Here is a 25,253-nt window from a genome sequence, read left to right on the forward strand (position 1 = left end):
GGAGGCGGGTCGGGACCGCCGCCGCCCAGGAGCAGCCCGCCCGCCGCCGCCGCCGCCGCCGCCGCCTTCCGGAGATGAGCGCCGGGCGCTGCCGGCCCTGCGCGCCGCCCTGATCCCGCCTTGCCCCGCGGCGGCGGCCGGCCCGTTGCCATGGTAGACCCGGTGGGCTTCGCCGAGGCGTGGCGCGCCCAGTTCAACGACGCGGAGCCGCCCGCGATGGCGCTGCGCTCGGTGGGCGACATCGAGGCGGAGCTGGAGCGCTGCAAGGCGTCGATCCGCCGCCTGGAGCTGGAGGTGAACAAGGAGCGCTTCCGCATGATCTACCTGCAGACGCTGCTGGCCAAGGAGCGCAAGAGCTACGACCGGCAGCGCTGGGGCTTCCAGCGCGGCCCCGAGGCCGACGACGACAGGCCCGCCCGCCCGCGCCCGCCCGCCCTGCGCAAACTCTCCGCGCACAGCGACGGCAGCCCGGAGGCGGACGCCGCGCAGCCCGGCCAGGAGGAGCGCGCCAAGCCCGCCGCCGCCTCGGACGAGAAGCCCCGGGAGGAGGGTGCCGCGGCGGGCTCCCCGGGCAGGGCGCGGCCGGCCCCCAGCGGCAGTCGCCGCCGCTTCCCCGCCGCCGCCTCGGTCGAGCGGGACGGGGCCGCCTTGGAGGCGGGCGGCAGGGAGCGCGGGCAGGGGGGCGGCGGCGGCGCGGGGCTGCTGCGTTCCGGCCTGGAGCGCGGGAGGAAGGCGCCCTCGTCGCCGCCGCCGCCGCCCTCGCGGCCGCCGGACGGCCGGGAGGCGGGCGAGAAGCCCTTCTACGTGAACCTGGAGTACCACCGGGAGCGCGGCCTGGTGCGCGTCAACGACCGCGACGTCTCGGAGCGCCTCAGCGCGCTGGGCAGCCAGGCCATGCAGCTGGAGGCGCGCAAGAAGCTGCCGGGGCCGCCGCGGGGCCGCTCGGCCGACGCCGCCTACGACGACGGGGCCGAGTACGAGGACGCGGAGCTCAACGCGCGCTTCCTGAAGGACAACCTGCTGCTGGACGGCGCCGGCCGGCCCGCCTGGACGGCCGCCTCCCCCGCCGCCTTCCAGCCCTACCAGAGCCTCTCCGCGGGCGGCCCGGCGGGGGCGGCCGAGCAGCCGCTCACCTGGCCGCGCCGCTCCTACTCGCCGCGGGGCTTCGAGGACCTGGGCGGCGGCGGCGGCGGCTACACGCCGGACTGCAGCTCCAACGAGAACCTGACGTCCAGCGAGGAGGACTTCTCGTCCGGCCAGTCGAGCCACGTGTCGCCCAGCCCCACCGCCTGCCGCCTCTCCCGCGAGAAGAGCCGCTCGCCCTCGCAGCACTCGCAGCAGTCCTTCGACAGCAGCGGCAGCCCCCCGACCCCGCAGGCCCCCAAGCGCCACCGCCACCACCCGCAGGCCGCCGGCCCCGAGCCCGCCGCCGGGGCGCCCAGGAAGAGCGCGCCGCCCTGGCCCTGCGACGGAGAGCCGCCCGCCGGGAGGGCCGCCGCCGACGGCTGTTTCCATGGCGACGCAGGTGAGTCCCGGGGGCTCCCCGGAAATGTTGGCCGGCGGGGATCTGCGGGCGGATTCCCGAGTCCGGGGGGGGGGCAGGAGGGAGGGAGTGGATCCCGTCGTTTCAATCCAACTGACATTTCCCCGCGATGGGTTCCGCCACAACACACCTGCGCAGATCAGGCCTTCTGTGGCCTTCCCAAAGTCTTGGGGGTTCTCCCCCCCCTTTGCAGTCTCCTAGCCCTGGTGTGGAGGAGGAGGGGGTCATGGGGGGGAGGGGACCTGCTGCCATCCCAGCTCCTTCAGCTCCCCCTCCCCATCCTTCCCTGAGGCTGTGGCAGGCCTGCCAGATCCCACCAGGTTCAGGGTCTCTCTCCAAGGCCCCTCCCCAAACAGCAGCCAGGGTCCCTGGTGGGACTAAGGGGTGGGATCCTGGGAGGCCCGGAGTTGCCTGCCTGGCCTGGGGGCTGCCGTGGTTGAGCCAGAAAGGGGACACCCCCCCTCCATTTGCTTCAAAAGGCAGCAGAGAGTCTCCAAGAATCTGGGCTGCAGAAATCCTGAGTTTCAGAGGAGGGGGCAGTTGATCCTTTCTCCTGGCTCCCCCATCACGGTGCCGTTTGGTTGGGTTGAGACAGGCGGGGGCTCCTTTCTAGCAACAGTGCCTGGAGCTCAGCTGGCAGATCAGCGTCAGTTGGCCACCTGACTGGAGAGAGGATCCCATCTGGGTATGGGGGTCTGTCTCACCACCTCTGAGACAAGGCGGGCCCTGGGGCTTCCCCGCCACCTGCGGCAGAGGCCCTGGTGGGACTTCTCTTGAGACATTGGCCACACAGAGGCGGCTGACCCACCCCGTGGCCTGCAGCCCAGAGGGGCCTGCCTGGAGGTCCTTCCTCCCTTTATGGAAGAAAATGGGCTGCCTTTGCTGGGGGGGTCTCCTGTCTGCCAGCGACCCATCAGAATGGCTTGGAAGAAACAGGCAGAGCCCATTGTATGTGGAAGCGAAGTGGCTGGGCTGGACGGAGCCCAACTGCAGGCCCGTGTGGGGAAACTTGGTGGTCAGTGGTTGAAGGGCAGGCCTGGAGGAGGGAACGGGAAGCTGCAATGGGTCCCAGGGGCAGGAAGGGTCCTGGAACGGGGTCCCACTTCTGAGCATCACTTCTGTCTCTACCAGCTGCTGGGAGGCGGAGCAGATGGTGGTCCCCAGCCCTGCTGCTCCAGAGAGTGGGGGCGGGACTGGGGGCGGGGCTTGAGGGTTGGGGGGGCAAGAGGCAGGACTCCAGGAAGGAATTAATAAAGTAGAAGGAGTGTTATTGTGGTCGCCCTGGGAATTTTGGATTATAATGGCATAACTTGTCGCTGTTTTTCTGCCAGTATTGATTGCCTGGCAAGAGTCTTCAGCCCTGCAGGTTCTGCACATCTAATAGCAGCCATTAGATCCTGGCTTTCAGGCCTTGGCTGGGGGGCTGGGAGGGGGGAGACCATAGCAAGGGGAATATTTGTATCTCTCAGCTCTTCAGAACCAGGTTGGCTCCTGAAAGTGGAGCTTTTGGATGGAATGCATGGGGGGGGGCAAACCATAAGGAGAAATAAGTCCCCCCTTAGTCTCTGCCGCAGCATGATCCTCGCCCGTCTTTCGGAGTTGATACTTAAGAGGGAGCTGCCTTTGGAAACCCCAAAGTGCCCACGGAGGTTGGCACCTTCTGTATTGGATGAGGTCCCCAGGAGCCCAGGGATGCTTTTTGTCTGTGTGAAACCAGAACTGTTTTGGAGGGTGGCTCATTTTCTCCATCCACCCCAGCAAATCAATCAGTCTCTCCCTCCCTCCCTCCCTCCCTCCCTCCCTCCCTCCCCATCTAATCTATCATCTATCTATCTTTCTCTCTCTCTCTCTCCCTACCTATCTATCATCTGTATCTTTCTCTCTCTCTGTCCATCCATCCATCCATCCATATCTATCTATCTGTCTGTCTGTCTGTCTGTCTGTCTGTCTATCTACTCTATCATCTGACTATCTTCTCTCTCTCTCTCTCTCTGCTCCATTAGGTGGGTTTGCGTTGTGAGCTTTGTTTGGCTTGGCAACAGCTCCTTTGTGGGCTACCCTGAGAAGTTCCCCCCCCCAGGTCTGCCTCTTTTCTGGCTGGAGATCTGTGGAGGCGTGCTGTTCCTTAGTTCTGTGGGCATAAGGGGAGGGGGGGCTGGTCCAGGCTGGGGGGTGGTCATCCTCCCAGGGATGCCTTCAGGTGGCTGGGGACCCTGTGTGGTGGGCAGAGAGAGAGGAGCTCGGGACATGCCAGGCTCCTGCTGCCCTTGCAAGGAAGAGCTGATCTGGAGTAACTCACGGAAAAACGCTCAGTCATCTGCAGAGGTCTTGGACATCATTCCTTATTGCAAGAGGAGGTCCTTTCTGTCCAAGGAGGAGCCCATGAAATGGACTGCAGCTTTTATGCAGGTGGCGCTTTCCAATTGTTCTGATGACAGAGGTCAGGTGCCGCCTGTGCAGATTCATCACGAGGGGATGTGCAGGTGCGCTATCTCAGGGAGTCACCTGGAGTCTGATAGATCTCAAGTGACAGGAGCCCCCTCCCCCCCCTCCATTTGGAGGCGAGTGGCACTGTGGCTTTGTCTCTGTTCTGTGGAGCCACAGTCGGTTTCCGTCTCCTTAGCCAGTTACCCACCTAGACTAGAAAGCTCTGCCAATTTGGGCATCGTTCGAAACAGATGGCAAATCAAAAGTGCTCCAGCTGAACAAATAAGACCAGAAACCATTTTGGACAAGTGCAGGCTTGCTTGGCTCTGTCACTTTGTTTTATTTATGCATCTATCCTGCAGTGGCCTGGCTGTTGCTTGGACACTTAGGCTGCCATCGCTGCGCTGGTGACCAACAGGATTTGGGGTATAATCTGAACTCCTGGTTGTGCCATTGAAACCCTGCCTGTAGGTCTCCCAGCTACTTACAGGACCGTCTCTCCCGCCAACAGCTTCCTTGGTCCCTGATGAGAATTATGGGGGGTACCTCAGTGAAATCACAGGAGTGGGGCTGAGCAACAACCTCTCTAGGCATCTCTATGGAGAGGGAACCTCTGTTTCCTCCCTTACGTTCCCCAAAGATGGAGGCCTCTGTGTCCCACTGGGGCCTCAGGTATGTGGCTTGCCTTTTAGACAGATGCTTCACTTTGCCTGCTCTGCAAACAGGAAGAAAACAGGTTGCAACTGGGCCATTTGCTCAGGAGGAGCAGGACATCAGCCTGCATGAATATATTATAAAAGGAATTTACCTGGACTCCTGTTGTTGACATTGTAAGGACTTCCTAGGCTAGGGAGGAAGCAGGTGCGGCTGTGGAGGTGGTTTTAAAATGTGGCTTCTGGGTGCCCTGACCTCGCTTTCCATCCTGCTGAGACCCCAATTTTGACAGGGAGTCAGCAGTTCTAGGACTTGGCCTCACAGGTCAGGCCTTTCTGCTGATTTACATAGAGCAATGCCCAGCAAGGCAAGAATTATTTTGGATGCCACTTTAGATCTGTGCTTTTCAACCTTTGCTACTTCCAGGTGTGCGTGGACTTCAACTTTCTTGGCTGGGGAATTCTGGGAGTTGAAGTCCTCACATCTTCAAGTGACCAAGTTTAGAAACACTGTTTTTAGTTAACCTTTTGTGAGCAAGTAATCCTCAACTTACGATCACAATGGAGCCCAAAATTTCTGTTCCTAAGCAAGACGTTTGTTAAGTGAGTTTTGCTCTTTTTTTATGACTTTCCTTGCCACAGTTCTTAAGTGAGTAACATGGTTGTTAAGTGGATCTGGCTTCCCCACTGACTTCGCTTGTCAGAAGGTTGCAAAAGGGGATCATGTGATCCCGGGACTCTGCAACCAAGCATCCACATTTGCTCAAGTGACCGTGGTGATGTTGCAATGATCGTAAGGGTGAAAAAAGGGTCATAAGTCACTTTTTCCCTGTGCCGTTGTAACTTCGAACAGTCACTAAATAAATGGTTGTAAGTTGAGGACTACCTGTAATCTTTTGAGGGAATGTCAATAATCACATTAAAAAATAGGAAACTGCCAACTTTCTGGCTGCAGTGATTCAGTCCCTGCAATCCTCTTCCAGTGAGTCAGCCTTTCCCTCTTTCGCAACACCTGGCAGCAGGTGGAAGTTTTTCGGCTGGGTTGGCTGATCAAAGGGCTGGGAGGCGCTTGCTGGGTGAGTGTTTTGCAGGGCTGGGAGGCGTCACCAGCCTGTTTTGATGCATCTCTCCATATTGCTCGTGGTGGAGGTGACCCCAAGACTTTGGCAGGCTCTGATCGTAATTATCTGTCTTGGTGGATTCGTCAGCCTTGCTCATGAGGTATGGGAAACAGATCTGGGGTCAATCTGGAGTGCTGAGACTTGTTTTCTTGATACCCTTTTGCCATGGATTGATTTATTGTTATTTTGTTTATTTATATCCTGGCATTATTATTGTTATAATTAACTCAAGGCAGCAAAGGTATCTCCCTCCTCCTCCTGTTTTTCCCACAACAACATCCCTGTGAGGTGGGGTTGGCTGAGAGAGACTAATTGGCCCCAAAACACCCAGCCTGCTTTCATGCCGAAGGCAGGACTAGAAGTCACAGCCTCCTCGTGATGGGCCCACAGTTACCCAGGTGCTTTCATGCCTAAGGCAGGACTAGAACTCACCATCTCCTGAACTCACCTGGTACCTTAACCCCCTAGACAAATGCTTTTATGAGCTACTTTAAAGAAAATCTAGAGATAAGGGTAAAGGGGAACAAGAAGAAAGAATAAAATAAAAATAAAAGACTAAGATATTTAATTATGTCGGGGAGTTTTCCAATATAACATTAATTGACTATGAATAATTGAATACATCGCATCACTTAAAATGGCCATTCCAGCTACTTCAACTTGGCTGGGGGGGGGGTCGGGAGGCCTTGTCTTGAGGTGACAGGGACTCCATTTGAAATCCAGCTGACCACCTCTGGACAGTCTGGGCTGCTTTAGCATCCCAACACCAGCCTTGTCAGCTCCGGATCGAATGAGAAGATGGGATGTATTTTGTCCCCAGAGCACCAAAGCCCATGCTTCAGGGGGCTTAGGCAGGAGAGGAAGAGTCGAGGGCTGTGAAGGGGGCTCCTTTTGAAGATGGGGAGTGGGTGATGCTAAAGCAGGGTGGGGGGGACAGAGAAGAAGCAGGAATCTTTTGCTTTCTCACTGACAGTCTGGGCTGTCCTGTAAGTTGAGGTTTGTCCTAGTGGTTAAGGCGTCAGGAGATTGTGAATTCTAGTTCCGTCTTAGACACAAAGCCCGTTTGGGCGAATCCCTCCCTCTCAGCCTAGGAGGGAGGCAAACTAGTTCTGAAGTCTTGCCAAACAGTGCTGGAATCAACACTGACTTGAAGGCAGGAGGGAGGGAGGAAAGTAGTCATTTGAAATACTAAAAACAAGACAAATCACCCATCCGAGGCATTGTAATTATATTTGTGGTGCCTCCTTGACCTGGTTGAGAGACCAGCCAGATGCGAAGCCTCCCTCTCTGCTCCACTCCGTGATGCTTTCAGTCCTTCCCAAGGGGAGATCCGGCCTTTGAGAGCCAGAAGTGAAGGTGAAGCATGAATGGCACCATTGATGTTCTGGCCACCATTGTGAATCTTTTGGGTCTTGGCCAGACTAAGGCAGGGCTGAAGGGAGAGGGGGTTGGGCTCTGGTTCCTCTCCTTTCCTGGCTGTTTCTCAAGAGACCAAACCAGTTCTCACTTCCTGGTGAAATGCAGACTCCCCCCCCCACCTCACCCCCAGCCATTTCCAGCCAAGTTGGCCTCTCATTTGGCATTCCTTTCTCACACATGGGTGTGTTTGTAAAGCAGTTGCAGCGTAGCTAAGCTGCCTGCCCTGCCTTTGGGCCTTGGGAGTTCGGCCTTCCTTTGCCCTTAAGGTGACGCCAGAAACGTTTAGCACATTGTCCTTCAGTGAAGCAGACTTTCAACCTTGGCGCCCAGAGCTGTGGCTTAGGTGGCAAACCAAGCAGTGGCTGGAGAGAAGGGCCCCGGGGGCAGTGGCCAAAGCCAGATCGCCCCCAGATGCCGGATTTGCCCCTCATCTTCCTCCCCTGGGAAAGGTGTGGCCTGGCTGAAGTAAGAGGTGGGCATCTAACCTATTTTTTCTTTGAAACCCCCCCCCATGTCTGCATGGGTGGGCCTGTAAACCGCCGGGCTGAGCGTTTTTGCTGAGAATGAGGCCTGCTCTGTATCCAGAGCACACCGTGTGCCACAAACCAGATATTTAATTGGAAGCCTGCTAGGATGCAGCCGCATTTCAGCTTTGTTGCTCTTGTTTAAATCGATGGATACGCGTTTGATTTCCAACTGCAAAAGGGCTTCGTTGCTGAACAGAATGCTCTTGAGAGGAAGCTTCCTCCCCCGCCTGTAGATGGCTGCTGAGACGGGAAAGCATTCAAGAAAGCTTTTTTTGGCCTCCACACATTCATAATAACAGAGTTGGAAGGGACCTTGGAGGTCTTCTAGTCCAACCCCCAGTCAGGAAGGAAACCCTATAATATTTCAGACAAAGAGCTGTCCAGGGACATTGATGTCCCAGTGATGGGACATTGGGACATTGACAACTTCTAGAGGCAAGCTGTTCCACTGGTTAATTGTTCTCACTATCAGGAAGTTTCTCCTTAATTCCAGGTTGCTTCTCTCCTTGATTAGTTTCCAACCATTGTTTCTTGCCTTCTGATGCCTTGCAAAATTAAGTTGGCCCCCTCTTTTTTGTGGCAGCCCCTCAAATTTTGGAAGAATGCTGTCATATCGCCCCTATTTCTTTCTTTTCACCAGACTAGACAGACCCAGTGCCTGCAACCATTCTTCCTATGTTTTAGTCCCCAGCCCCTATTCATCTTTGTTGCTCTTCTCTGCATTCTTTCCAGAGTCTCAATATCTTTTTTATATTGTGGGGATCAAAACTGGACACAGGATTCCAAGTGTGTTCTTTCAAAGGCCTTATAAAGTGGTATTAACACTTCATATGATCTTGATTCTATCCCTCTGTTAATGCAGCCCAGGACTGGGTTTGGCTGTTTTGGCAGCAGCAACACAGTGGTGGCTCATGTCCACTGGGACGCCAAGATCCCTCTCGCAGTTATTGAGCCAGGTACCCCCTGTTTTGTATCTAGTCATTTGTTTTTTCTTGCATAAATGTAGAACCTTACTTTTCTCACCATTAAATTTCATTTTGTTAGACAGGGCCCAGAGTTCCAGTCTGTTGAGATCCATCTGGATTTTGAGCCTTGGATTTTCTGGGGTGTTGGCTATTTCTGCCAGCTTGTTCTCCTCTGCAAATTTGATGAGTTCCCCTTCTATTCCCTCATCTAAATTATTTATAAGATACTGAAGAGTCCTGGGCTTAAGATGGATCTTGGGATACCCACTGCTTGCTTCCCGCCATGTAGATGTGGTTCCATTAAGGACTACTTGTTGAGTACGGGTTGGTGGTGATGCTGTTTATCCCACATTCCTTGGGCTGCGCCTCTGAGCTCCTTGCCAGAAAGCCCTAGGGGCTCCTGCTTCCCTCTTGGTGCCCAGGCTAAATTGCCACATAACAGCATAAGCTATAATACATTCAGTCATAATAGTTCCAGTTGGAAGACCCAATTGGTAGTCCCACTTCACTTATGTTTCTTTGTACTACCTTGACAATTGGCCCCAATTGCAAGAACAGCCAACTCAGCAGCCTCCCAACCAGGGGTGTGAAATCCAGCAGGTTCTGGCAGGTTCTGGAGAACCAGTAGTGGAAATTTTGAGTAGTTTGGAGAATGGGCAAATACCATCTTTGGCTGGCCCCAGAGTGGAGAGGGAATGGGGATTTTGCAGTATCCTTCCCTTGGAGTGGGGTGGGAATGGAGATTTTGCAGTATCCTTCCCCTGCCACACCCACCAAGCCATGCCCACCAAGTCACACCACACCCACCAAGCCACGCCCACAGAATCGGTAGTAAAAAAATTTGGATTTCACCACTGCTCCCAACCAGGCAGGAGACAGTCCTGAGGTGAGGGAAGACTCTCTCCCATTGTGGTTAGAGAGGAGGCTCCAAACATGGTTTGTTACATGTCTTCCAACTTCCTTTTCCTCCTCCTTGATGCTGCATTGAACGACACTGAGAACGTTCACATCAAATCCTGGGATTATTTCCCCCCGTTCTCTAGGTGGGCCACCAGGACTTTCACCAGCCAATGAAACTCGAGGTCTGTTGGGCTCTTTGCTCTTCTCTCAGGGCTCAGAGCCTCTGGTCAGCTTAAGAAGGCTTTCATTGATGGGACGGTTGGGTTCTTCAGGAGAAAGAATCATAAACATCCATACTGAATCTTGGCGACATTGCAGAGCTCAGCTCATTAAGTGAACAAAGGACAAGAACCACCTGGTGAGTTTGGATGGTGTATTTACTGACTGGCTAATAGACTGCTCAGTTGCCTGGACTTAAAGCAGCATAATGTATCTGACTTTCGTAAATTAGGTTAAAACGGTCCACATACAGTAATGAATTTTTTTTAAAAAAAACCAATTACTTCAATCACAAGCAGTTCTAGTGCTGGAGGGATCCACAGTTCCACACCCTGACCCCGAGGCCTACTGGAGGAGTCCGTTTTGATGGGGCTGGGCAGGGGTGAAATGCTACCGGTTCGAACCGGTTTGAGTGAACTGGTAGCAGATTTTGGGGCTGGTTCGCCGAACCGGTAGCAGTCGCTGGCTGGCCATGCCCCCAAACATGTCCACGGCCTGCAGTCCTTCCATGCTTCCCTGCCTTCCACGCAGCCTTCCGGGTAATCCCACACACCCGCTTGCCTTCCGAGGTTGGCGTCCAGCCTGGCCCGGCCAGTGGGTGGGCGGACAGCCCTTGGTGGAGATGCTGCCGCTGCGCTGCCCCAGGGCTGGGACATCCGCCTGCCCTCCCAGAGCATCACTGCGGCGGCGATGCCCCTCTCAGCCCCGGAGCAGCGGCTGCATCTCCACCAAGGACCACCGTGCTTCTGCCTTTTGCTTTCTTCCTTCTCCCACTGTGAAACAAAAGTGAACAGTGGCCGGGTTGCTTCAGGAGGTTACTTCGGGAAGGCAGATGTCTGCAGCCAGGCAGGGAGGGAGGGCAGCGAGAACAGCAGCGGCAGGCAAGGGAGTGCCAAGATGAAGGGCTACCCGCACTGGCCTGGCTGGGTAAGCGCCGCCGCCCAGGCCAAAGGGAAAGCACTGCGGGATCTGCGGTGACGTGGCCGGGCTTGGCCCTCTCTCTGCGTGGGGGGTTTCCGCCCCTCTCACTCTGCTTCTTCGCCGCCGTCAAGCAGCGGTGCAGCTAAGCCTCCTTCCCCCTGAATGCCGGACTCCGCAGGCCAAGTTCCTGGAGTGGCGCCAGCGGTCAAAGAGAGCAGGCAGGTGGCTGGGTGGGAATCCAGTGGGCTGCTTTAGAGCCCCAAACCCCACGGTGCTGGCATAGGTGGAAGGCGGCCTTTTCTGCAGCATCCCCCTTTCCTCTTTGGATTGCCCTGCAAGGGGGGCGGGGGTCTCTGCCTTTGCAGAAACGGGGCGGACAGTTTGTATGGAGGATTAGCAGAGGGGGGGATGTGTGGCCCTTCGGGATGGAGAGTAGGGCAAGAGAAAGCTCCGAGATTCGCTTGGGCAGTCATGCCACATGGCAGAGGGAAACTCAAAGCATTGGGGGCTTCAGAAGGGCAGAATGTGCTTCAAAATGTGCAGCTCTTGGCTCTAACAGTGGGTGACGTACGTGATGTCAAGTTGGCCACACCCACCCAGTCACATGACCACCAAGCCACGCCCACAGAACCGGTAGCAACAATTTTTAGATTTCACCACTGGGGCTGGGGGACTGAATGCTGTTTCATAGAAAGGAGGAGAGGTGTGACCAAAAGGAGGAGGAGGAGGCATCGTTTGCATCTCCAGGACCTGCAATTTGTGTTCTTTTGGCAATTTCTGGGACCCAAAGATTGTCTGAAACGCAGCACACACGATTTAGGACAAAGCAGAGCTTTTTCTCAGGGAAAAGCAGCATTTGGTCAAATGTGCCTGAGCATCTGCAGTGGACATTGGTTTGTCTCTTCCACACAGAGACACAAGCGCAGCTCCATCTTCCATGCGAAGGTTCAGTGTGAGAAATACCTGAGAGGGAGGGAGGGAGGAACAGAGAGACCGCTTGGTGGGGCTTGAGTCAGCCAATGCCCTCCCCCCACAGTGAAGAAGAGCCTCTCAGTTTTGCCCCAGATCCCAGGGCTTGGTCAACTCCCTCCTTGCCATCTTGGGTGAAGATGTGTCTCTTTGGGATTTCCTTCCCTTCCTCCAGGGAAGCCACCCACAGCCTCTTCTCCCTCTCCAACCAGGGACCCACAACTATCCCACAACTGGTGTGACTCTATTTCCAACCTCCCTCCTAGCAACTTCCTTTTTCTCTCTTTTCCTTCTCTCTAATTTTGGGGCAGTCGGGCAGCATGTCCCCATGTCCGGGAGGAAGTGAGGCTGCTGTCTTAACATCTTCCCACCACAGGCCTGGGTAGCAGCCGGTCAACTCATCAGCCAGCTGCCCTCCAAGGCCAGAACTGAGCACTGTTCTCCCTCCATTTGCTGAGTTCTTCCAGCACAAAGGCAGCCATACCAGTCCCTAAAACCACGTGCCATACTCAGCTCTTGAAGGAAGGCCAAACCAGGTTCTTCCTTTGCCCTGAAGGCAGAGCCACTGCTTTGGTGGGAGGACACGATGTTGGCCTGGAGTGTTTTGCCAGAGGGAGATCCTTCCCCCACCCCCAATGGAGCACCGTCTCTACCAGGGCTCTGCAAACTTGGCAACTTTAAGACTGGTGGACTGGCTGAGGAATTCTGGGAGTTCTTAACAAGAGGCCCCTGATCTATGCAGAAAAGGAAAAAGCCACCTGAGCTCCTGCCATAAAGCTGCGTGCAGTAGGAACTGAGCATCTTTCTAACTTTCAGGCAGTAGAAAATTGCCATCCAGACAGATCCTTGCTCATTCAGGCAAGCTTCAGCCAGCTCTTTCAGGAGGTCTGCGGCTTGGAAACCCAACAGCACCAGGCATGGTGAGATGACCTCCAAGCATCTTGCTTCTGGACCAAGGATGACTTTGGCATTACGAGAGCCATGTCTCCTGCAACTTCCCAACAGCCTTTCCAGTGGTTTCAGGGACATCTGGCCATGAGCTCCTAAGATCCCCGAGGAAGCAAGCTTCTGACCCGGACTCCGCTTCTGCCTCCCTCTTGGAAGGGTGCAAAGGGATGGTCAGACCTTAACTTTTCCAACAGAAGGGGGGGCGAGAAAGGTCCTCCCAGCTCAACCCCTGGAGGCTACAAGCCAGAGGTCCCAGATGCCTTCATGGGTTTCACTCACAAGCTCTGGAGCAACGGGGTTCTGTGGGATTTTCCTCTGAGGCTGCAGCCGATCTTCAGCTTCCATTTTGTGAAATCAGCTGTCATGTTCTTGCTTTTCTGGCTGCCTCCCTGGAATGACGGGAGGCTGCTGAGAACCGTGGCTTTAATAGCATGGCGGAAGGCTGGTTAAAGAGGGTGTGGTGAGGCTGCTCACCAGGGAGGAGCATTTCAAGCTTGGAGCACAGGAGGGAAAAGGTCCCACCCTTGCCCTAATGGCCCAGCATTGGATTACTGCAAGGCAACTGGGTGGGGCTGCCCTTGAAGAACATTTGGAAGCTGCAGCTGGTACAAAATGCAGAGGGGCACACTCCGCGTGTGTGCTCCATGAACTGCCTTGTCCATTGGTGTGCGTCCAAGTGCAATTCAAGGTGCTGGTGGTTACCTTTAAGCCCTTCACGGTGCGGGGCCTGGTGACTATGTCTCTCCCCGGGGGCGTCTGCCTGTCCCATTAGACCTGATAGGAACAGGCTGCTCTGGATCTACCACGAGAGAGGCCATCTGGCAGGGCCCAGAAGGAGGGACTTTTCTGTGGTGGCCCCTGCAATGTCGGGTCTCCCAAGATCAGCCTTGCCATGACCCTGCTTGGCCTTTTGGACCTAGCCAGTAAAATGGCTTTGCCATCCAATCTGGAACCCCGATAGTGTGGCTCAGCCCGTATCGTGGCTTCTTGGAGAGTTTTGTGAGCGTCTCAGCTGCTACTTTTGCTATCTATGTTTTGAATGATCTGTTGAGACTTTACTTCATTTTTTGGTCTTCATTATTAGCCATCCAGAGTCACGTATTTTTATTTTTTTATTTTTATTTTATTTATTTGTCAAGAATGTATTAGGCAATAAGTATAAACATGGATTGGATACATAAAATAGATACAAATAGAGGAAACATTAGGACAGGGACGGAAGACACACTGGTGCTCTTATGCACGCCCCTTACAGACCTCTTAGGAATGGGGTGAGGTCAGGGGTGAAATGCTCCCGGTTCGGACCAGATCGCCCGATCCGGTAGTGATGGCGGGTGGTTCGGAGAACCGGTAGCAAACATCCCTCCCCCCCCCATGCCCAGCTGAGTCGCGCAATCATCAGAGGCTTTTTTTTTAATTTTTAAAAGCATTTTTTCTACAACGTCTTCGGCCAAAAAAAATGCTTTTAAAAGTAAAAAGAAAAAGCCTCTGATGATTGTGTGGCTCAGCTGGGATTGTCAGAGGCTTTTAAACAGTGGTGAAATGTAAAATTTGTTACTACTGGTTCTAGAGGTTGTAGAAAAAATGCTTTTAAAAGCCTCTGACGATCCCAGCTGAGTTGCCTGATTGGCAGAGGCTTTTTTTTCTTTTAAAAACATTTTTCTACAACCTCTTCAGCCAAAGAGGTTGTAGAAAAAATGCTCTTAAAAGCCTCTGACGATCCCAGCTGAGCCATGCAATCATCAGAGGCTTTTTTTTTTACTTTTAAAAGCATTTTTTAAACAACCTTTTCGGCCGAAGAGGTTGTAGAAAAAATGGTTTTAAAAGTAAAAAAAAAAAAAAAAGTTGGCCACGTCCACCCAATCACATTACCCTCCCACCAAGCCATGCTCACAGAACTGGTAGTAACAAATTTTACATTTCACCAGTGGGTGAGGTAGACAGTCTTAGATTAAAATTTTGGGGGTTTGGGGAGTCAGGTAGTGCATTCCAGGCATTGACCACTCTGTTGCTGAAGTCGTATTTTCTGCAATCGAGTTTGGGGCAGTTCACTTTAAGTTTGTATCTATTGTGTGCTAGTGTATTGTTGTGGTTGAAGCTGAAGTAGTCATTGACAGGTAGGACATTGTAGCAGATGATTTTTTGAGCTACGCTTAGGTCATACCGAAGGCGGCGTAGTTCTAAGTTTTCTAAGCCCAGAATTTCAAGTCTGGTGGCATAAGGTATTTTGTTGCAAGCAGAGGAGTGGAAGACTCTTCTTGTAAAAGAGGTGATACAGGTGGCCATATGAAATATAAATTAGCTTTTTTGGTGGGGGGCAGGGGTGAAATACAGCAGGTTCTGACAGGTTCTGGAGAACCGGTAGTGGAAATTTTGAGCAGTCCGGAGAACTGGCAAATACCACCTCTGCATGGCCCCAGAGTGGGGTGGGAATGGAGATTTTGCAATATCCTTCCCCTGCCACGCCCACCAAGCCACGCCCACAGAACCAGTAGTAAAAAAATTTGGATTTCACCACTGGGGGGGGGTCCTTCAGGTATGCTGGTGAATCCAAATTAGGGATATGCAAAGCTCCTTGATCCAGGAATGGGACATTCGCTTCTGACCAAATTCCTCCCTGATTTGGCATCCTCTGGAAGTAAATTCTCAGAAAGTGCAGTATTCTGATTACGCTGCCTTGTTTCAGGGCTGGATCCTTCCCAAGATGCTTTGCAACCTTTTGGATGGAAGGTGTGAGAGAAGGGAAGGGGTTGTGGATGGAAACCTCCAAGTGTTGGAAATTGAATCCTTTGGCAGCCAGACCCATAAGCAGCAGCAGCAGCTCAAGCCCAGATGGGGGGGAACCTTTCCGATCTCTCAGGCTCTGCTGTTAACTTGGAGTTGGCAGTTCCTCTTGTAGTGTCCGGATGCAGTATTTATTCTGGATTAGGATTAAAAACTCCTTCCTGAAGTTTGCCTTGTTTTTGCTCCCTTGATCTTGCCCAAATCTGTGGCACTTGGTGGGACGAAGGAGAAACCTGGGAATTCTCCCCAGAGCAGCAGGGCTGGGGGAGACAGGGGACCGTCTGGGATTTTTGGGAATTCCCAGCTCCCTTTCCTAAATCATTTGGGGCTCTAAAGGTGTGAGCTGGCTTTTCTGTCCAAGGGCAGAAACAAGCAAGGACTTGGCCTGAGGCTTTTCCCGTCAGCGGAGGAATACCTGGGTGTTATCCAGAGACGGCAGGGAGCTTTCTCTTGAAACTCTTGGGGCAGAATCGTGGCCGGCGTCATTTGTTCCTCTCCTCTGGCAACTTTGGAGCCGTGCTTGGTCCAAAGCTTTGAAAGGCACCTTCCGCTCTTGGCATCCCCTGCACATCCTGGGCTAAAGCCACGGCCAGGGATGTGGCCGGACTATTAATGTGTAAATCTGCATATATTGCAAAAGGTTCACAGAAGAGTTTGACTTTCCACAAGCATCACAAATCCTCTGGTGTTTTTCAGGTTTTTTATGAGCCTCCAGCATCTGCTTGAAAAATCACCCTCAATTTAATACATTTCTTAAAGCAACCTTGCCTTTTCCCAGGCTTTGCACAGAAGGCTGAGAATAGAGGAGCTGCTCTAATGAGCCACAGGGAGAGGTCGTGCTCGTGTAAGGTCTTCCCAATCTGGTGTGAAATACGTGAAGCTTGTGCCTGAAAGAGGACCATGATTCCCTCTTGCCTCCAAATTGGAGTGGGGGGATTGAGGTGCTGACCACTTCTGGGCTAAGGTGCCACAAAGGGGGCTGAGTCAGTTGCTGCTGCCCCCGGCCCTGTTTTGAAGCTTTTCCTTGGGATTGCTTGAGGAAGTAGCCAGACGAAGAAAAGGCAGCACAGCTTTGTGGGTCCACCAGGGCTGGGGGAGGGGGGGAGGGGGCTGGCGCTGCCCTTTTTCTCCTGCAGAGGCCCAGCCTTGCGTGGCCGGCAGAGCCTTGAATAAATAATGAGCAGCCATGACTGTTATCTCTCTGCACTGCATTGCTGAAAGGGAGGCTTATCTCTTGCTCCAGGGCCCCCGGGGGAAACCGGCTGGCAGAGGGAATAAATGAGATTGAGCCCCCCACCCCCACCCCAGCTTTCAGAGACACCGTTGGGCTGGACTGCTTTCCCCAAAATGCCATATCCAATTCTGGCTGGGTCTTCGGAAGGAATCAATAAACCTTTGGATTCAGAGATAATCCAGCTAGAAATATCCTTCTCCAGCAAACATCCTGCAGGAGGAGCAGAGCAGAGCTTGGCAGGTTTCTGACATTGCTGGGGTGGTTTTCTGTGCCGATGTTTGAAAGAATCAGTCTGCAAGTCCCACTGCACTTACTGCCTATATTTGAAGATCTTAATTGAAGATCCATAGCAGTGGCACGCACCCCCCCCCCCCCAACGCACACCCATTACAATAAAACAATGCTAACTATATTTAGTGATGCCAGGAAAGAAGAATGATTTTTAAAAGGAAGCCTCAACAGTCACAAATCTTTTGAAAAACCATCGGAATAAAAAGAAAACACTCGTGGTACCTAAAGGAAGGCAAAGTGGATGCCAAGTGAGTTTCTTTGGAAGGGGCACTGCCCAGCCAGGGTGGGGGCCACTGTTGAGAAGATCACACCTTGCTAGCCCTCTCCCCCCCCCCCTGCCCTGCCCCGATGTCGCCAGTAGCATGAGGAAGTCATAACTGAGATTGCTTGCAAGGTATTCGGTGTATTTGTGGTTTGCTAGCCCAACATATTGTCAGCTGCTACTACCCAACACAGCAGCGTTTGTGATGCAAGCGTGGCTTTCTCCTAATACTCTGCTTACCTTTTCTCTGGACCTAAACTTCCCAGGCACACCCCAGTGTTAAAGGTTGCAGCACTTCCTAACCCTGCTGGCCTCCGTAGGGCACCTTGTCCCTGGGCCCTGAGCCTGGATGGCTAATGAGCTGCCTTTAGAGGACGTAGGGGTGAAGGAGACTGGCCTTGGGAGGGGGGGGGTCATGCTTGGTGGTTTTGGTTTTAGGTTGCATTGTGTGAGAAGGGCAGTCATCATATAGACAGATGAAGGAATGAATCAGATCAGTGGGTCTCATTTGGGTTTCGGCCAAAGGAAAGCTCAGCCACCCACTCGGGGTCACCTGGGGCTGCTGGTTTTGACTGGAAGCATGCTGGCACTGGTTGGCCTGTCAAGGACGTCAGGAAGGAGAGGCAGGGGGCTGGGTGGCCCTGGAGACTGCCCACCCCTCTTGTAGATGCTCACTGGAGAGGGTGGCTATTGGGGCTGATTTTCCCCTTGGGGCTGCCAGGTTTTCTTTTCTGCTAACATGTTCATGACTGGTGTGATATTGTATGAGCGTGCGCTAAGGTGTGCAGTTGACAGGCTGGTTGCAGTTGTGTGTTACTGCTAATTTAGTTTTGGTGTTAATGAATATGCAGCTTGTTCAGTAGCAACCGTCTGAAAAAAAGTTAATTACATTTTGAAACAACCTAATTTGGTATTATGGCTCTCCATTTTGAACGGCCGTGATCAAAAGAGGCTGCAGTATAACCTTAAAACAAGCCTCAGAGTAGAGTCAAGGAGGTCAAGACAGTATCTGTTTGTAAGTCCAGGATTACTGTATTTTCTGCTCTGGAGTATGATGGTTATTCCGGTTTCTCAAACGCTTCCAGCAATCTCTGGATTGCACAAGGAATGTGCTGCCTCGGAGGGAAGTGTGTGGGAAGAAGGCTTGTTTGTGGAGCATACCGTATGCCCAGAGCCTGGCCACACTCGGAGCACCCAGAGGCAAATGTCCCCTGTACCCAGCAAACAGGTTGGGCCTGTTTTGGGGAATAGCGGCCCTTTCTTCTTTCCCTTCGGATCCTTGCCAGAGGCAGAGAAGAGGCTCTGTTTCTGGACTTTCTGCCTTTTCCACCTGTTCAGAGGGGCTTCTAGCTGAAGTGCAAAAGATGAACTTCATATGAAATATAATACAATGTTACATGTTTACCTGACACCACCAGACTCTTAGTGAAGGATAACTAAACGTGAGGAAATGCTAAAGTTGCATAGCCAAAATTTGCCAGGTTCAGAGGCAGGAAATCTTTTCTGCTAATGGAGAAGCTCAGCTCTGTTTTATCTCTGGACTGCAAAGTGCCAATTCTGTCAAGTCACTGTTGAGGAAAAGCAGATCAGCAAGTGAAAAGCACAGATTGTGTTTGTGTGGGGGTGTGTGCAGTAGGGCCCCTGGATACCGCAGTGGCCTCAGCCCAGCCTCCTACTCCACCTTGGTGTGTTATTATTGCAGCATACCAATAGACTTCATACAATTTTTATAAAGAGGGCTCCTCATTCAAGACCAACAATATTTGGAGAATGTTGCGTATGAATTTCTCCTTTGCTGGCTCAGGAATTTTGGGAGTTGAAGTCCACAGGTCGTAAAGTTGTTGTAGTTGCCCACTCTGGGTCAGAGGGAAGCGAGGAGGGGAGGGGGCTGCTCTCTGTCTCCAAGTCAGACATCTCGGCAGGGCAAAGTGCCTTTAAAGACCCACAATAGGCCTTAAAATCCTGTCTGCTCAACCCAAGGGCACCAGTGGGAGGGCCCAGGTGATGACCGCCTGGATACTTCAGAGGCACAGCTCTTAAAACCCAGAACAGTTTCCAGAGGAATCCATGTTCAGCCTTATTTTGCAGTGCGGTAGATTACCATCTCTGATTCAGGCATGTCTTACATTAAAAAAAAAACAACACCCTCAGCTCTGAAATGTTGTGCTGGCAAGGCTTTTAGGAAATGTCTAAACCCTCCTCTAAAATTAGACCTTTGGCACCCGCGGTGCTCCGTATTTTTCCCAGCTGGTCACTGACGGCATCCTTACTTGCGCTGGGTGCTCCGAGGTGAACGAGGAGGTAGCCAAGTATCTTTTAAACCAGTCAAGGATCTGCCAGTTTAGAAACCAAGTGCCTGCCACATAAACCCAGATCCTTCCTTCCTGAGTGGATCCATCTTTGCCCCTGCCCCTCCCCGCCTGCCCTCAGGAGCCCAAGAAACGCCGGGATGGCTTTCCGGCCGATGCCAGCATGATGGAAAGAAGCCGGCTCAGGAAGTGGCAGCGTGTGAGTTGAGCATTGTGTGGGTGTGCATGTGGGGGCGGGGATCAAGCACAGCTTGTTCCATGAAGGTCTTCCTCCTCTTTCGAGCTTCTGGAGCTCCATGCAGCTGCCTCTTGATTTTCCTTCTTTTTTTAATATGGAAAGTGTTACAAAGTATTTGGGGGGTTTGTGCTCCTGAAGGCCGCAGCTGTTTTGGAGTTTGGGAAGAAGTTTTATTCCATGCCTCCCATTCGGCAAATATATCCTCGTGCCTCCTGCATTGTGCTAATCCATCATGTTGGGATGCAAGCAAGTCCGTGGATCCTGTCTCCATGTACTATGCAAAGCGAGGCCATTGAGGCTCAAGTGGTGCCTGGCTGTAATCCTGCCCGGCTCCTGGGTTGCAGCGGACGGAAGAACTGGGGGCGCCTTCCCTGTTTCGAGGCTTCCTCTGGGCTGCTCCCTCATCCTTGGCTGGCCGCCTCCCCAGACCATGGAAGGGCGGCTTCAACAAAGGACCCTCAGAGCAGGGCGGTGGGAGGCGGGCAGCTCACGTGGCCTTTGCTGGAGGCAGGGAGAAGAGCCCTCCTTGCAAAGGCCGGTTCTGCTCTTACGTTGCTGGTTAAACAGATAACTGGGCAAATTGGAAGCAATGAGGTTGGGGGAAAATGCAATAAAAATGTCCATCTGTTTCCTGCAAATATCAGCACCAGGTGATCCTGTGGGAATGGGTAGTCGTCCCGAAACCTTATGCAGCCAAAGCCGGTGGAGGGAAGGTGGAAGGATTCCATGGATGGGGATGGACGAGGCAATGGAGTCTCCTCTACCTGTCCCACAGCCGGCTAAGCTGTCTCTCGTGGGGATGGTGACGGCCCTGGTGACGGGCAGGTATCGCGAAAGCAAAGGGCCCATGGGACCCTTAAGGCTTGGTGGAAGAAAGTGATGCGTCCCAGCGTTGCTGGCAACCACTGGATTGACATTTTCTGGGGCAGCCAGAGATTGCAGAACCCCTCCAGGGGGTTGACCCCATATTCCTTAGTGGAGGGGGGGCTTCTCAGAGCATCTTTCTCCTACAAAAAACAATTGCGCTGTTGTGGCGCTGAGAAAAAGCACGCTGGATCAGAGGACGAGCACAATGGGTGGGGTTGGGGCCCCCCAAGAAAACAGAATAGAATTCTTTATCCCACATAATGAAGGCCTAGGCAGCCTGGTGGCCATCTGGAACTTCCCTGGCCATTTCAGCAGGGACTCTGAGGTGACTTGCAAGGCATCTAAATAATTCATGCAGGAATTGAGAATCCATCAGCTGCAGCCGGCTTGACCACTATTAACTAAAAATGGAAAGTTTGGCTTCAGTGCTGCCCTGTAATTCTCCGGATCAGGAAGACGTTTTGTGCTCCTAGCCCTGCCAGCTGGAACCAGATTCTTCTTTTTACAAGCATGCCTATTGCCCAACTTGAGGTAAACCACATTTTCCATAGATGGCAGTGATGGTTTTAGTATTTTGGGTGTGGCTGCTGAGGGGGCTCTCTTGCTGATACTTATTTCTGTATCAGTCGTTTGAGATGCTCTGTGCTCTAAAATGTAGCATGAAATACTTTAATTCAGTAAATTTGCAGGAAGTATTAGTCATGGGAAAGAAAGATGATTTCTTTTCAAGCATTTGAAATGTTTGAAGCGTTGTACCGGTCAAGGGAAGTGGTTGACATCAACAGAGCCTGCCCTGAAGTGCTGGGGATGATGGGGGCACTGAGTTTGCTATCAGCATATTATGCCAGCTTATCTGAAGAGGAGACGCAGGCCATATGGAAGTGAGATGTTCAACCCTCCATTGGGGAAGAAGTTATCAATTAAGTTATTTAGTGGAAGGGACCATGGCCGATGATTTGGTATCTCCACAATGCACTTTCCCTCCTGGCCTCTCCCAGGGGAAGGGAAGTCCTCCTACCCAATTTGGCCTCTTTCACATTGGTAAAGGCTGATTTCCTTGCTCCTCCTGGCTCTCCATGAGTGTCCTTGTAACTTGAGAGAGGGCTACCACCACCTTCCTGGGCTCAGTCCAGGAACCAGCGGTCAGTGGTATCAACCGTGGTTCCCACCAAACCACGTCTGCTCTGTTTCTTCTGTAGTGGTGCAACCATTCTCCAACCTTGGAGAGTAAGGTCTATCACAGGAACAGCAAGAAGAATGAGGATTAATAAAGCCCCCCCCCCAGCTCTTTGGCTGTTGTAGCACGAGAAACAGCCACATGATCTGCAGAACAAGTCTAGCGCACTATGTTGTGGACAATGGGCTTTTTTCCCCTCTGAGGAGACCAACGTGCAGCCTTGTCCCCTTCTCCAGAATTGGGCCATGCTGTGCTGACTGCATCAAGGCCAGCGCTTGCAAGACTGTGGAGAGTCTTCAGGCACCACTTGCAAGGGAGTCTGGAGGGCAGACATTTGTAGCAGTGATCTGGGCCCCCTCCTCATTTTCTCTCCACTCCCACCATGTTTGAGTTGATAATATTGGTGAAAATCCTTTATGTTCTCCCTGTCTATGGCAAGAGGGCTGCTGGGCTCCTAGTGAGTCCATTGGATTGATACCTTCAGCACAGGGTGGGTAAAAATCTGTGTGTTTTTTTTTAAAGGAAAAACATCGATTTTTTTTAATTGGATTTTTTAAAATCAAATTTATTTTTTTTTTTTTTTTTTTTTATTGCAAAAGTTTTACAATTACATTTTCACCCCTTTTTTTTTTCACCCCCCCACCTCCCTCCCCAAACTTCCCATCCTCCCTAACCCTCCCTAACCCTCCCCCCCCCAGACTTCCCTATTATGTACTCATAACTAATAACACTGATATGTATACCTGAACTCATCCCTCCCCCTACATAATTTTCCCTCTTTGTCTCTTTATATTAAAATATTTCTAATACATTGTTTTCAAATAAAAGCTATTTGATACTTTCTAATTTGGTATTTGTTCTGAACATATTCTATCCACCTTTTCCATTCCCATTCATAAGTCTCTTGTGAACAATCTTTTAAATATGCTGAAATCTTCGCCATCTCTGCAAAACTGGCCATCTTCAAAGTCCATTCCTCGATAGTAGGCAAAGCTTCATTCTTCCAATATTTACCTATCAACAATCTTGCTGCTGTTATCATATACAATATTAATTTTGTTTCATCCCGTGTAAAACCCTTAACTATGCCCAATAAAAACAATTGTGGAGAAAATTGAATTTTTTTCTTCAAAACATTCTGCATGACCCACCATATTTTTATCCAAAAAGCCTTAACTTTCCTACAGGTCCACCAAACATGATAATACGTAGCATCCAAACATTCACATCTCCAACATTTTGGCTGAACATTAGGGTACATACATGACAACTTTTTAGGATCTAGATGCCATCTATAAAACATTTTATAGAAATTTTCCCTCAAATTCTGCGACTGTGTAAATTTAACATTCTGAACCCAAATTTTTTCCCATGTTTCCAACATCACTGGTTCTTCAAAATTTTGTGCCCACTTAATCATACAATCTTTAACTAATTCCGTTTCTGAATCCCTTTCTAGCAAAACATTGTAAAGCCTTTTAATATGCATTGGACCTTTCTCTCTTATATGTCTAACCAATTCTTCCTCATGCAACATAATACCAGTTTTTTGGTCCTCTTTCCATCTCAGTTGTAATTGATTATATTGTAACCAGGTTAAATTAATCCCTTCGTCCAACAGTGTCTGCAATGTCTTCAACTGCCATCTGCCCGCATCTGTAAAAAGAACCTCTTTGTATAAAAACCCCCCGAGTGACATTATATTTGTATTCCACAAGGTATGACCAAGATCCAGCCATAGCGGTATTTTATAATCCCATTTGAGTCGGTGCTTCTTCCAAACTCTCATCAAAGAATCTCTAAGTATATGACTTTTAAATACTTTATCAACTTTGTCATCATAAAATAGGTAAGCATGCCATCCAAATTCAAGATCAAAACTTTCTGCATTCAATATTCCAGCCTTTTTACTTCCAAACCAATCACTTGTTAAAGTTAAAGCTGCTGCATCATAATATAACTGTAGGTTTGGAAGTTTAAGGCCTCCTCTTTCTGGAACATCTTGCATAATTTTCAATTTCACTCTCGGCTTTTTCTCGTTCCAGACAAACTTATTAAGTCCAGTTTGCCAAACTTTCAGTTGTTTATCACTTTTAAGCACCGGAATCATTTGAAACAAAAACAGAAATCTTGGCAAAATGTTCATCTTAACTGCTGCTATTCTTCCAAGTAAAGACAGTTGCAGCTTTTTCCAAGTCTCCATGTCTTTCTGAGCCTCTCGCCACAACACCTCATAGTTATTTTGAAACAATTTCATGTTTGATTCTGCAACCTGAACTCCAAGATATTTTACCTTAGGTACAATTTCAAAACCTGCCCTCCTTTCAAACTCATATTTACGATCTTGTGTCATATTTTTGACTATCATTTTAGTCTTTTTTGAGTTCACTCTGAAACCTGAAACTCTACCATAGTCTTGTATAATGTCGTTCATCAAGATTATTGATTCCATTGGTTGTGATAGGGTAACCACCAGATCATCTGCAAATGCCTTTACTCTATAATCCTCTTGCCTTATCATTATGCCTTTCAAAATTTTTGAGTCCCGTATTGTATTTAGCAAGACTTCCAATGTTAAAATAAATAAAAGTGGGGACAACGGACATCCCTGTCTTGTTCCTTTTTCAATTTTAAACTCTGTCGTCAAACTTCCATTAATAATAATCTGTGCTTTTTGCTCTTGATAAATTGCTGAGATTGCCTGTGTAAACTGGTCCCCAAAGCCCATCTTTTTTAAAGTCTTTAGTAGAAAATTCCAATCCACTCTATCAAAGGCCTTCTCCGCATCCAAAAAGACCAGCACTGCAGAAATCTGTTTATTCTTATCAAGATATTCCAATAAGTCTATTACTTGCCTTACATTGTCCTTCATGTATCTACCCTCAATAAATCCCGCTTGGTCCTCATGAATCACCTTTTGGATTACTGGCATCAACCTGTTGGCTAATACCTTCGCGTAAATTTTATAGTCTGTATTCAAAAGAGATATTGGTCTGTAGTTCTCTGGTTTTTTAGGACCAACTTGTTCTTTTGGTATCAAAGATATATAAGCAGTTGTCCAGGATGGGGGTATTTTACCCCCTTGTTGAATATTGCAAAATAAATCTCTAAGTTGTCCCACCATTTCAGCTTGTAAAGTTTTATAGTACACTGCAGTCAAACCATCCGTGCCAGGAGCTTTGGCTGTTTTTAGCTGTTTAATTGCTGCTGTTATCTCCTCCTCTGTTATAGGATAATTCATTCTTTCCTTTTGTTGATCAGTAATTTTTGTAACTCTCTTATCCTTTAAATATTTTTCTATAAGTCCATTCTGCACCTCATCTTTGGCATATAGTTTAGTGTAATAATCCACAAAAGCTTCTAAAATCAAATTTATTTTAATAAAATGCTTTTGGAGTAAAGTTCTATCTAAAGATAGTTTTCTGTTTAAGATACATTAATAATTTAGTTTATTCAGCATGAAATGGAGCTTAGTTATG

At 50.8% G+C, this 25,253-nt stretch overlaps 1 protein-coding gene and 1 long non-coding RNA gene across 4 annotated transcripts in view; one reads left to right on the forward strand and one right to left on the reverse strand.

The window, feature by feature from the left end:
• The first annotated feature begins 56 nt into the window (after positions 1–56).
• BCR (BCR activator of RhoGEF and GTPase) overlaps positions 57–25,253 on the forward strand; it is an 88,759-nt gene continuing 63,562 nt past the window's right edge. The window contains exon 1 of one of the 3 annotated variants that reach the window (XM_087880620.1): positions 57–1,525. In XM_087880620.1, coding sequence (XP_087736746.1) covers positions 151–1,525 — 1,375 coding nt within the window. In that variant the 5' untranslated portion in view covers positions 57–150. Of the gene's footprint in view, positions 1,526–7,336; positions 7,636–9,698; positions 9,914–25,253 lie in introns of those variants that run through there. The other 2 variants (XM_060683645.2, XM_087880621.1) reach the window with 2 other exon arrangements.
• Positions 9,918–13,008, reverse strand: LOC148111686 (uncharacterized). The gene is made up of 2 exons (XR_015730309.1): positions 12,892–13,008; positions 9,918–11,658 (listed from the first exon to the last, which is right to left on the reverse strand). It is a non-coding gene; the product is annotated as an uncharacterized LOC148111686 (long non-coding RNA).

Source organism: Pantherophis guttatus, chromosome 17 (genome assembly GCF_059756535.1).
Source record: "Pantherophis guttatus breed Tessera chromosome 17, ASM5975653v1, whole genome shotgun sequence".
Lineage (NCBI taxonomy): Eukaryota > Metazoa > Chordata > Lepidosauria > Squamata > Colubridae > Pantherophis > Pantherophis guttatus.